Source organism: Notolabrus celidotus, chromosome 21 (genome assembly GCF_009762535.1).
Source record: "Notolabrus celidotus isolate fNotCel1 chromosome 21, fNotCel1.pri, whole genome shotgun sequence".
NCBI classification, from domain to species: domain Eukaryota; kingdom Metazoa; phylum Chordata; class Actinopteri; order Labriformes; family Labridae; genus Notolabrus; species Notolabrus celidotus.
In genome coordinates this window covers 14006395-14019599 of record NC_048292.1, presented here as the reverse complement: position 1 = coordinate 14019599, position 13205 = coordinate 14006395, and the positions used below count along the sequence as shown (strand labels likewise).

The 13205-nt window shown below is 42.2% G+C and overlaps 1 protein-coding gene across 1 annotated transcript in view; it reads right to left on the bottom strand.

Annotated features, from left to right (window-relative positions):
• snd1 (staphylococcal nuclease and tudor domain containing 1) overlaps positions 1 to 13205 on the bottom strand; it is a 289368-nt gene that overhangs the window by 252076 nt on the left and 24087 nt on the right. Inside the window, exons 8-10 of the mRNA XM_034673168.1 lie at positions 13063 to 13169; positions 11700 to 11790; positions 591 to 695 (exon numbers count right to left, since the gene is read on the bottom strand). Of these exons, the coding sequence (XP_034529059.1) occupies positions 591 to 695; positions 11700 to 11790; positions 13063 to 13169 (303 nt within the window). The remainder of the gene's footprint in view (positions 1 to 590; positions 696 to 11699; positions 11791 to 13062; positions 13170 to 13205) is intronic.

The following is a 13205-nucleotide window of genomic DNA, read 5'->3' as shown; positions in this document are numbered from 1 at the left end:
AGAGAGTGACATTCAGCTCTGTGGAAAACAGCATCCAGGTGTGACTGCAGACACTCTGCCTGCTGGGTGGATAAATATGTGTTAGGTAAGTATGCATCATGAACATGTGTAGGTTTATGTTTTTACAGTCACAAAGTGCCTCTGAGGAGAACGGGGGAGTAAGGAGGGGACAGCCAAAAAAGAAAACAATCGATCTGCCTCCCTCTCTGCAGTGCTGCAACCACTGGGTGTGTGCGAGTGTCTCGCTGTGTTTGCATGTGCCCCAACTGCAGGGGCGCCACCAAGTGGTGAAATATGTTAGTGTGACTATTTTAAGAGAGAAGAGGAGAGGGTATCAGAGATGGATACATATTAAAAGAGCTGGTGGAAAGAAATGTAAGCAGCTTGTGTTTGACTTTAAATAAATCTAAACCCACTCTTCGAAGAAGTCCAAAGTAGCAGTGACACGAGTCATCTCTGTTGAGACGCTGATTAATTGGCTGACCACAAGCTCACCCACATACATCCACTTATTCATGCACAAGTTGCCACTCACTCAGAGCGAGGCTGTGGACACACATACGAGAAGACAGACACAGGTTTGTTTGTACCTCTCCCTCGATTCTTGGGGGGCGAATGCTGGACAGGTGGATGGTTTTGTATTCTCCAGAGTTGAGCTTCACTACCATGGCATCAGCGTTAACTACTTGCATCACCTGGAGGGAGAGAAGAAGAAGAGAGAGGGGTTTGGTTAAAATAAATACAGGAGGGAAATTGCTTGGCAAACATAAAGCACACAAAGAGGAACTCAATAAGAAAGTAATTTAAGGGTCCAAAAAACATGTAAATCCTTCAGGAAAACTTGAAAGAAGGGAAATAAAACACTCCTGCAGGATGGAGGAGTGTTGGAGCATGAAGAGAAGAATTGTATTTTGGTGAGCAGACAGACTGAAAGAACGATGGGAAGTGAAGGAGCAGGTAAAGGATAAATGGAGAGGAAGAGATCTATTCAAAGGCATTGAGGAGAGTGACAGTGCAGATCGTGTGCTGTCACGAGCACAAGGCACTGAGAGAGGGGGTAAGAAAGAGTGATCCTTGAGTGACTGAGTAAGTAAGCGAGCTGAGTCGTCCCAGCAGGGCCCGGCGAGGTTTGGAGGACAGAGCGAGGACGTTGTGCTATCTGGGGGATTGGCACCAGAGGAAGGGGGGATGGTTGGGGGGGAGAAGAGTGCAAGAGAAAGAGCTTTAAAAAACACAAACATCCTGTTAGAGATAGACTGCTGGAGCATTACACAGATCTCTGCCAAACAACAGGCTGGCAGCACTTTGTTCTGGAGACCTTTACAAGTGGAACTAAAGACTCAGACTTGTTTATGTTTGGCATTTGAATGTTATTTCAGTGCTCCAAAAGGTAGCTGCTAGGGGTGGGAGAAAAATATCAGTGCAGCAATACATCATTTTCCTGACTTATGTAATACAGTTACCCGCACACCGGAGCCAAATATCAATATTTTTATTTAAAAATGATACAGCACTCTAAACACATTTCCCCATACAGTTTAGCTCAGAGTTACTACATCATGACTTCTCATGGTGGCATCGATGAATTTCACAAAACACTTTGCCTTTCAGGAGCATTTTGTATTCTCAAGTCAATAAGTTATCTTGAGGTATCAAAGATTGCCTTTCACTAGTAGCTGTTTCATGATTCATACAAGTGTTGTCATGAGCAGGGTTCTGAGTGGAGTATGGAAGTGTAGGGTATGGTAGAGTAGAGTATGGGTTGGTAGGGTAGAGCATGGGGGTTGTGGTGGTGTATGGGAGGGTGTGGTTGGGCATGGGAGGGTAGAGTAGAATATGGTAGAATATAGGATGGTAGGGTAGGATAAGATATAGGATATAGGATGTAGGGTAGGGTATGGGATATAGGGTAGGGCAGAGCATGGGGGTAGGATAGGGTATGGTAGAGCATGGTGGGTAGGGTCGGGTAGGTAGAGCATAGCATAGGAAGGTAGGGTAGGGTAGGGTAAGATAGGGCATGCAAGGGTAGAGTACACTATGGTAGGGTATAGGATGGGATTGGATGGTAGGGTAGGGCATGGGATGGTATGGTAGAGTAAAATATGGTAAGGTAGGACATGGGTGGGTAGGGTGGGGTAGAGCATGGGATGGTAGGGTGAGGAAGAGCATTGGGGGTAAGGTAGGGTAGGGTAGAGCATGGGAGGGTAGGGTAGGGTAGAGCATGGGAGGGTAGGGTAGGGTAGAGCATGGGAGGGTAGGGTAGGGTAGAGCATGCTAGGGTAGAGTAAGATATGGTTTGGTAGGACATGGTATGGTGGGATAGAGTAAGATATGGTTAGGTAGGACAGGATGATATGGTAGAGTAAGATATGGTTAGGTAGGACATGGGGTGGTAGGGTAGGGTGAGATATGGTTATGTAGGACATGGGATGGTGGGGTAGAGTAAGATATGGTACGGTAGGACATGGGATGATAGGGTAGGGTGACATATGGTTAGGTAGGATATGTGATGGTAAGGTAGGGTAAGATATGGTTAGGTAGGACAAGGGATGGTAGGTTAGGGTAGCGCAGAGCATTGGGGTAAGGTAGGGTAGGGCATGCTAGGGTAGAGTAAGATATGGTATGGTAGGACATGGGTTGGTAGGGTAGAGTAAGATATGGTTAGGTAAGACATGGGGTGGTAGGGTATGATAATGAAGGACAGGATAGAGTAGTGTATGGTAGGGTAGGGCATGGGAGGGTAGAGTAGGGTAGGGTAGGGTAGGGTATGGTAGGGTAGTGCATATCAATCCATTATGTTTCCTATCATATCGTTGCATAGTATCAATTTTAAAATGGCAAGCTTGTAAGCCCTCTGTTTGAGCCTTCTTTATATTCACTTTTTGTAAATAAACAAATCTTTGTGTGAAAAATACACAATTGTGAGTAATCGACTCCATTATGTATGTCATATCATTATTTCTATTTCAGATTTTCAATTGTATAGCTTTTCTAATAATTGCAATTTTTTCCCAATTTAACTTTAACAGAACTCAAGTTTTCAAAAGGAAAAAACTGCTTCTAACCAAACTTGTCATTTTTAGGGTAAAGAGGCTTTTGAAGCCGTTAGTTTTTCAAAAAATAAATATTTTTTAAGTGATCGACACTTAAATTAAAAGTTGTTTTTTACCTTTCTGTAACTAAACTTGTGCTCAATCAGAAATAGTGGAAAATTGGGCTGAATGGTTTTAACAATGTTCACTCGATACATTTTTTTATTGTACTTCTAATAGGACGGTTGAGATGTGAGCTCCTCTACATCAACAAGATAAACTCTGCCAAAAATTTAGTTAATTACGAAGGACCCAGGGAGCTTTGGATATGAGCCACAGTCAGACAAAATTAAAGAATCAAAGAAAGCCAGATGTTCATGGTAAAGAGAAACACCATATGCTAACACCCGAAGCTAGCAATAGTATAAGTAATGGACAGCATTAGCAACAATGTTTATAATGAAGTTACACTTGGCTACTGTGTAAACTGTTATTTTGAGCATCAGAATCTGTATAGGTCCTCATTTTCTCAATGAGTGCATCCCTAAACTCAACTCTGTGTGTGCCTCTCTGTGTGTTGTTCCCTCCTAGGCAAGAAGACAGATTGGGGGTATAATGTGACTGAGATGGAGGAGGCATCCAAGACCAGAGCCTTAAAGTAGGCCGCTTGCAGTAGACGAAGAAATCAATCGCCCTACACATGTTGCCTCCCACTTGTGCATTAAATGGCCTCATCATCTCTCAAACTGTGCTTAGTATGTAGGCTGAGCTCGAGTTAAAAACCTTAAAAAGTAGGAGACTCTGGTCTCTGGCAGGTTTGGAGCACAATTTGGACCATGTGGGTGTTTGTGTGGCTGGAAAAACAAAAATTTTGTTTGAATTTTTTTATGGCTGAGTCGAGGCATTTTGAGTGTATGGCAGCCATAAATCCAGGTGCTTTAGGCTCAATATTTCATGAAAACAAGTCAGGCATCGCAATCGCCACCAGAGAGCAGAAATTAGCCCGGCCCACGTGCTCAACAGGCTGCCCACGACAGCAGCCAAAATACATCATATACTAATCAGTGAGTAGAGTGGGAGAGATGGGGAGTCATAGGGAGCCAGTGGAGAGAGAGAGATGGGGGGAGAGGTGTTATGAGTGAAAGAGGGGACACGTGTGCACACATGCAGGCGCTCCCGTCTGCACGGTTTCACACTGTAACAAGGTCATTTAGAGGCCCTGCCCAAGTAAATAAAGTGCAAGGGAGAGAACGTGGAGAAAATGGCTCAGCATTTACCGGCTAATTATCAGCCGGGGGAGGCGAGACGACAGAGTAGCGAAGGAGGAACGGATCAACGCACACCAAAGATAGACGAGACAAGGAGACAGACTGTAATCTCTGTGCAAATATCACCAGGAAGGAAGCTGGAGAATGGAAAGAAAGAAGGGGAAAAAAAACAGAGCAAAGAAGAAGAAGAAGAAAAGAAAAGTCTTTGCAAAGTAGCTGCCATGAGGGGTCGAGTGAGCAGGCAGAGGAGACAAACAGGCGGGCAAGCATGACTCACTGGTCTTGATGTGACAGTCCAGAGGTGGGGATCTACTGCCACCCTCTGTCTGTGTCTGTCATGACATCTGCAGTGGCCTGGATCAGTCACAGAGGAGAGAAGGAGGGAGCTTGGCTGCTGTCAGGGGCTGTGTTTGGTTTTGTCAGTCGAATCCATTAAGTTTGTTTTAACCACGGGGACGAGCGAGGGCTTAGCCAGGACTTAGCTCATTACTCATGTCGGATGATCTCCCTTTAAAAGCGACACCTATGGCGGTGTTTCAGTGCGGCTGCCAGTGGAGATAATATGTCACCCGAATTACATGCTTTCATTTAAATTTGTGCTGTTTTTGATGCTATGATAAACACATTAGGTTGGCGTGTAGCCAGTGGGTGCTGTTGGAAAACGAGTGTGTGAGACGCTATCCTGGGACAGAGACCAATAAATTAGAGACTTTTCTGACCTGATCCCTTGGCCTATTTTAACTGGTGCACAAACCAATATACCCTTTTCTCATCCTCTACCAGAAAATAGACTTTTTAATTTCCTAAAGTGGGTGTGTGACCTTGTACCAGTGTGCCCGACAGCCAGAGGCCTGCTTTCCCTTTTAAAAAGTGCACTACTCTCTCTAACTAACTACAGCTTTAATTGCTTCAATGCAAGAGCATATTAACCCTTTAGACCTCACGACAACCTGGACCAGAACCTCCAATCTTTTGTACTATGTTTGGACTCACTGGGAGGGATTTTAAGACGCCAAAGCATGTGGATTTATCTTCCTTAAATTGTCAATGACTGCAAAATTGGGGACTGTAAGATTGTTTATTGTAATATTGAGATTTGGTGTTTTTCTGCTGGTTTCCACCAGAGACTGTATAAAATATGGACGTAGTATCCATGACGTCACCCATCTGTTCCTGAGCGCTGTTTTGAAGCTAATCGTCAGCGGGTGCCGTATTGGAAATGCTAAATGGGTGTGTGTGTGGTTTCCGGTGATTCCGCATGAACTGCAGTTTTTGGCACTTCCACATGGGGTTCATATTTCAGGACTGGAGGTTGCCGCTTTGTTTCAACAAGGAAATCTTGATAGGGCTCAGTTTAAAGAGAAGGAGTGTGCATCTCTGCATTTTCAAGACAATGCATGATGGCTGCGATCAGATTCAGGGACGATTCAATAAAATATGGACGATTCGGTCCAATACGGAGCAAATTGATAGTTGAATTCCAACTTAAGCTAACTGACAAAACGACAACGTGTCCTTCAAAATAGTGTCCTTGAGTTTATTACTTTCCAAGAGACAAAAGGCGAGACTTACGAAAAGATAGGCATCATCTACCACTTGACGCAAAGTCGCTGCTCTTGCCAAAGCATGCATTTTTTTAGGGACGTGAATTAATGGAATACAGATCTACTTTTTACAGAAATGCTCTATGCTGACGACTACTTTGTTTCCAATGCAGAGTGATGATGCAACATTTAGATTTGTGGCTACGTTAAGTTATTAACCATGACTAAACTTTGCAAACTATGATTGATTCCTGTTTGTAGGCTAACAAAAGGTGATGGTTTAATGTTACCCATCACAGCCCCGGTGTTGTGATGTGAGCTCCAATGTTCAATATACGCCAGAATAATGTAAATCTGCTCATGGTTCAACTCTTTCGACCTCAAAGAGCAGTGATGCATTCATACAGCGGCATAAACATTGAATCCTGTTTGTAGCTTAGCTGCTCCTCTTCCAATCAAAGCTCTAGTTGTAGAGTTTCTTCATCTAGAACAATACTTCCAACTTGTTAATCCTGCTCCAGTATCAGCCATTAATACAAAACATAGTGTGAATTAGGGATGTCAACTTTAAGTATTCTCCATGATCGATCTTTGGAAATGTTAGCTATCAATTATTGATCAACTTTTTTTTCTTTTTTTTCTTTTTTTTTAAACGTAGGAGTTTTCCATGTCACAAACAATGCCAAATGCATTTTATTCCCTAAATCAAATGTTCCTTATCAACACAATGTACATAATTGACGGTATTGAATATCTACAGATCATATTGAAGCATACAAAATGTTAAACACGCTGAATATCAACATGTGGAGCAGGCTTATAAAAATGATCTCCGCAGATGCATAGTCATATAAAGTGAAGGCTCGGAATGCAACATGTGGATTTATTGCAACAAGAGGACTAAACAGAAACATATTTCAGACTCAAGGTGTCCAGTTTTCTGCCTACTCGTTCTAATTGAAAAAAATAAGCATGTGACGTGATGAACTGTCAGTCGGGAGCGCAACCGGGGTCGTTATCATTCCGGCGGCAAAGAAAGAAAGCGCTGGTGGAGACCAGGGGTGCATCTCGCTCAGCTGGAATTGAAGCTTCCATTTAATTAGCCAAGCGTCTGCCCCCTGGTGGCTGGCTGCAGTATAGGTCAAAAACTTTGTCTCCCCCATTCATTTGAATGGGGCTGCAGTCAAACTTTAAAAAAATAAATACATGTGGTAAGAATGTTTCTCACATCCGTATGCTGTGGTGATATGTAGTTACTATTTGACTGTTTTCTGACTGAAAAGTTTATTTTACATTAGTAATTAGAGTTTAAAAAACAGGGTTTTACTTCCGGGTTTGCTTTGATTGACAGCTGCTGTAGAGGGAAACTCCATAGGATCTAGGGACACTACGCTGTAGGGCGGAGCTCGTTACTGTGCCGACACAGAAATGACCGTGGCAACCACAGAAAGTCTGTGACTTCGCAGACTCTGGCTGCAGATTGGCTGTGCCCTGGAGTGGGTTTTTTTGGCTTCAGAACTGTACAACGGGAAGAGGCGGAGCAACGCTGTCCATTTTTATTTACAGTCTATGGTGGAGACCTGTCGCAACACCTTTAGCCAGCTGATTCACATCGAAACATGCTCTCTCTCTGACAGCTGATTTAAATATGTAATCGATACTGGATGAATTGTTCCCTAATGTGAAGACAAAACTATCAAAAAAATTGCTGACGTACTTCTCGCTGACAAACTTTACCAGCAGAGCTCTAAACATCAACCTTTCAAAGTGAGTGCTGAATCTTAAAGTCGACTTTTTACAAAGAATCAGACCTGTTTTTTGATGTTGTTTTTTTGAGGGGGCTAATGACTTATTGAGTTGGAAAATGTTTGCGTAGGTATCCAGTGAACCACTGCAGTATTTTATTTAATTTGCTGGGGTTTAAAAGGTTAACAGCCACTACTCCCAAACAAATTCAGAAATCACATTCATGGTGTTTTCCAACTGGTGGAGCTCCAGTCAAGCTCCTAATGAGAGGCTGGTGAATGGGTTTACTCCACGTCACCTCTGATCCATCACCTTGCATGACAGCGGTCAGCCCAGGGGAGCAGCAGGGAATGGGAAAAAGAAGGAAGGGAGATGAAGACCATTGGGACATGGCCTACATCCACTTCCCTAGTCCCAGTAGGGGTGCAAGGAGAAAGAGAGAGAGGCGAGACAGGGAAAGAGGGAAGATGCGTCAGCAGGATTGACTTGTGGGGATTGGAGCTGCTCTGCCTCTCCACTCTATCCATCACTCAGATAACAAGAAGTGAAAAGTGGACTGGACGAGAAGAGAGGGGAGGAGTGTATGACGATGATGATGATGATGATGGGATTGATGGATTGATGTGTCCCTGGGAGAGTCGGCGCATTGCAGTTATTAGGTGGCAACAAATGTCACAGGCAGGACTGCGGAGGGGCAATGATGGGCAATGATGGGCCTGAGTAACCTTAGGCTGGCCAATATGTACTTAGCTTTGAAACAGTTCAAGCGTCGGCGGCGGCGGCAGGGTCAGCGTGACATTTCCACTGTTGATGGAAAGTTTTTTGAGCCACATAGTGCTGCTGCAATCTTAGAGGCCTTTGACTCTATTGTGAAAAATGTTTGAGGCTATCTTGGATCCCATTTAGGGTGAAGATAAAGTTTCTTTTATAACAATATTAACTGAATCCATCACATAAGGGGGAAAGCATCAGAAAGAAAACATGCCTCTGGAAGCAATGTCCATCTTCTGTATTCAAAAAGTTGGCCATTTTTATAAGGCCATTATTTTACTTCAGTATGGCTTGCTGTTAGCTAAAAACTACTTCTAGCTAAGGCTTTCTTCGCATTGTTTACAGTCCAATAAGCAAGTTCAAGCAACCGTGTTCAAAAGCATAGAAAAAATTCAACAACAAAAAAAAATCTAAATTATTCACCAACCAAGTAAAGCATCAAATTATCTGTTTCTGGTGAGTCTCAGCTTCACTGTAAATAGTAAATTACACAGGGGCTTCACTCTGGCTGATTAAACGATGTGAGCTCACATTCCAGGAAGTAAAGAAATCCATATGGTCAAGTGGCTTTCATGACACAGTGCCAAGCTGTACTTTGCTGCTAAAGTTGAAATTTAATATCCAAAATGGATTCTTAGCGTTGCGTGCCAGGCAATTTCCATTTCTAGCAATAAACAAATACTGTCAAATTCAGGATATGAGTTGACTTGCGAATATTGTGTTCAGCAATGAGCAGTTTCTGTTCAGCTGTGTAGCTCTTTCTAGTAGTGTCTGTTTTCGCCATAATGCTAACTACCAGTCAAGCTCAGCCTACGGTAGCATTGATAGTTGTTAGCCATGAATGGATGCCCGTGACAAATTAGCTGAGGCTTGTCTTATATTGAGGAGTCTTTTAAACTGTACCAGCAGTCCATAAAGCTAATTGACTAAAAAGTGTATCACCGTTTTATTTTGTACACCAGATTAAATGGTACTTGTCAAATTTCTGCTTATATGAGCCAGGATGCTGTTACTTATTTATTTTATTTAAAGCTGCTGTTGGTAGTCGTGATATAAACACCAGTTAAGAGAGAGATTTCGAATGTCAACACTACCCCTCCTCCCTCTGCTGTCATAGCCCAGCCCACAACAGATTGTTGTGCGTGTTCTATGAGGAAGTAGTGGCTTCCCAGCCAATCAGGGCGACATAGTGGGGCCACCACTCAACCAATCAAGACAGAGGGTTGGGGAGTCGCTCTGATTGGTCCGTGATAACGGGAACAAGGGGAATGATAAAATTGCTTGATACAAAACACAGAGATTACGCCATAATCTCAAATTACTTCACTTACATATGAGTACTAATGGGTATTATTACCTTTTCTCCAAACCTAGCAGAAAAAAAGTAATGCATTTTTACACCATTCCTACCAACAGCAGCTTTAACCTTTATTTTACCAGGTAAGTCAATTGACAACCAATTCTCATTTACAATAATGGCCTGGGCGAAGAGGCAACACAGGCGGCATGATAATAAACGAAAGTAAAAAAATAAAAAATAAATAAGTCAATATAAAAATATAAATAAAAATGGTTATGGGGGATTGCATTACACCTGCTTTTACTCTCCGTATCAATTGTTTTTCCTTCCTACCCAAAAGCCTGCTGATTGGTCAGAATTACTGACTACAAATGTACTTCAGACAAAACACCTTTCATAAGTCAAGTCAACTCGGGGTATAGATTCTACATGTTTACGTAGAGTCAGTAAACAGGTTATCTACTCCCTAAATAAATGACTTCAACAGCAGTAGCTGTCATAAATCCTCCTCTGTAGCTCTTTCGATCAAGAGCTCTTCCAGGCAAAGAGGACAGAGAGAGAGGAGCCATAGAGAGATCAAAAAGTGCACCAAAGTTTAACTGGGGGCATCAGCAATGCAGCACTGTAGCATTAAAAAGGCGCAAGGATAACGGAGAGGATACACATAGTCTGAGGGATCTTGATAATATCGTTTTTTTCTGGCCTTCCCCCTCATGTATTTTCATCCTCGTTCCCTTAAGTCTCTATTTTCCTCTCCTCACAAACTCACATATTCAATTTCTTCTTCAACCCTCAACTTTTCTCTTTTCTTGCCAGCTTTCTGCCTCTTTTTTTTTTTTCTTTACACCCCCTCTGGAGCTCAACACCAAATGTTTCCTTCCTCACTTTCCCCACCCTTGCCTCTTTTATTGAAGGGGTTTCAGAGAGATGCTGGAGAAGCCTCACACTGATAATATAAATGTTTTATCCTCTCTCCAGCCTCTTCCCTCTTACTCAGGAAAAATATATATACATACACATAGTATCCCTTTTTTTGCGCCTTCTTTATGCGTTCGCAGTTTATCAAATTCATCCTGTAAGCAAACTGCCACTGCAACACCTTTCTATGCAATCCTCCAGCTGGCTGTGAATTTTTTTTCAGGGTCTTAAAAGTTTGGGGTGCAGAGGAAGCAAACGTACCTAACAGACTAACTTAAGGAGGTATTAAACTTTTTTCTAAAGGAGGAAAATATATCAGTTTAAAGAAAGGGAAGGGTTTGGATGCAGCTCGTAATCAAAATGCTCACACAGGAGACCATATTTAAAGGCAATGTTTTTGAGGCTATAGCTGCTTTACTACATTAAAGCATAAAGCATGGAAACTGTAATTTTTCATCCCATAGTAAAACTGTTACCAAAATGTTTCTAGGAATCCATCTCACTTGATTTAAACTAATACGTGCTGACAACCAGGAGGGAGTGCACTCTCTTGTACTTGATTTTAAGGACACGTCTTCTCCCCTGAGGCTCCGGCGAATAACCTCTAAAGCTAATATCTCTAGTTCTCGACTTTTGGGGGTCGTTCGGTGCTGCTGCTACAGCATACGCCAGCGATTTGGCTCTAATTTGACTGGGGAGTGCTCCACTGTTGCAGTTAAGCATTCCACCAGTGAAGGGATTTTTTTTATTTTTAAGATATTTATTAAATGGAAGGTGCAATGTCGTTAGACACTTCAGAGTAGCTTCTGCTGTGCTGGGAGAAAATTGGAAATGCAGCAGCCAAACACGAAGTAGTGGCAGGAGAAAGAAATGACCAGCTCCCCCCTCAGCGCTGAAGCCAGGTCTTATACATGCTGGATAATGTCGGCATGTCATGCTGCAAGTTTTATACCTTCAAAATGATTTCTTTTTTGTAGCGTAAAGAGAAGCAAGGACTTTCAAAGGAAGGAAGATGGTCCAAATTGAAAGACATTATGCTGGGGGGGGCAAAGATGAGGAGCCAATTTGAGACACTTTTACCAATGGTGCACAGCTTATAAAAGCCACTATGAGGCCTCACCTTGGCTACAAATTGCCTGTCCTTCTGGTCCAAGTTGGCTGTGGGCGCAACGTAGTCCTTCCAGATGCGGACCTTTCGCTCTTTAGCAGATCTGGCCAAAAAAAAAAAAGAGATAAAATCCCCATGATATTAGAACATAAAGTGCTTCATTAAAGTGATTAAAAACCATCTCAATGGCTGTGAAAAATACAAATGTTCATTAAAGGGAGAGTATTCAAACATGATTAGCTCATTGTCATTGCTTATGATTGTAGAAAATTAATACCACAGCAGCATAACAATAGTGTATGATTGTTTTAATTTATATAGTATTTAATCTGCACAATTGCTTTATGGTCCCTATTTAATTAATCTACATGCACAGTTTTTATTCATCATATCTCGTGTCAAATCAGTGATTTCAAGAGACACATGTATTTGAAATTGGACTCCAAGATTTTTCTCTGTCAGCTAGATTATCATGTTTGACATAACGTGACTGAAATAACTGAAATGCTGAATATGTTTAAAACATTGACTCGTTGAATTTTTTGATGCTGTTTTAAATATTTTTGATAGTCATAAGGGCATAATTGGTCCACACATGTAGCAGATAGGAGACAAGATAAGGCGGCATAAAGTGGTATAAAGTGGAATAGGGTGGCATAAGGAGGTATACATTTGTTTAAGGTGGCATACAGAGGTATAAGGTGGTAAAGGTGGTTTAAGTTGGCATAAGCAGGCGTAAGGTGGTATAAGTTGGCACAAGGTGGAATTAGGAGATATAATGTATAAAGAGGTGGTATAAAGAGGTATAGGGTGGTATAAGGTGGAGTAAGGTGGAATACGGTGGAATAAGTTAGTATAAGGTGGTATAAATTTGGATAAGATGGCATAAGGTTGTTATAAGGAGGTTTACAGTGGTATAAGGTGGTAAAAGGTGGTCTAAGGTGGCATAAGGTGGTCTAAGGTGGCATAAGGTGGCATAAGGTGGTCTAAGGTGGCATAAGGTGGTCTAAGGTGGCATAAGGTGGTATAAGGTGGCATAAGGTGATCTAAGGTGGAATAAGGTGGCATAAGGTGTTATAAGGTGTTATAATGTGATACCAGTTGGTATAAGGTGGTATAGAGTGGAATAAGGTGGTTTAAGGTGGTATTAGGTGGCATAAGGTGGTATAAGGGGCATAAGGTGGTATAAGGTGGTCTAAGGTGACAAAGAGGCACAAGGTGGTATAAAGTGGAATAAGGTGACATAAGATGGTCTAAGGTATTATAAAGGTATATAAGATGGTCTAAGGTGTTATAAAGTTATATTACGATGGTATAAGGTGGTATAAGGTGGTATAAGATGGTATAAGGTAGAATAAGTGGTATATTTTGTTACCTTTCAGCAGCTCTGAGTTTCTCGGCTCCCTGCGTGTACACAGCCATTGACCAGTCCACGCAGCGTGCGAAGCCTTCCTTCAGCAGCAGTTCTGTGATGTTCCCATTCTGTGAAACGAAGGACACAAAGACAGTTAATAAATA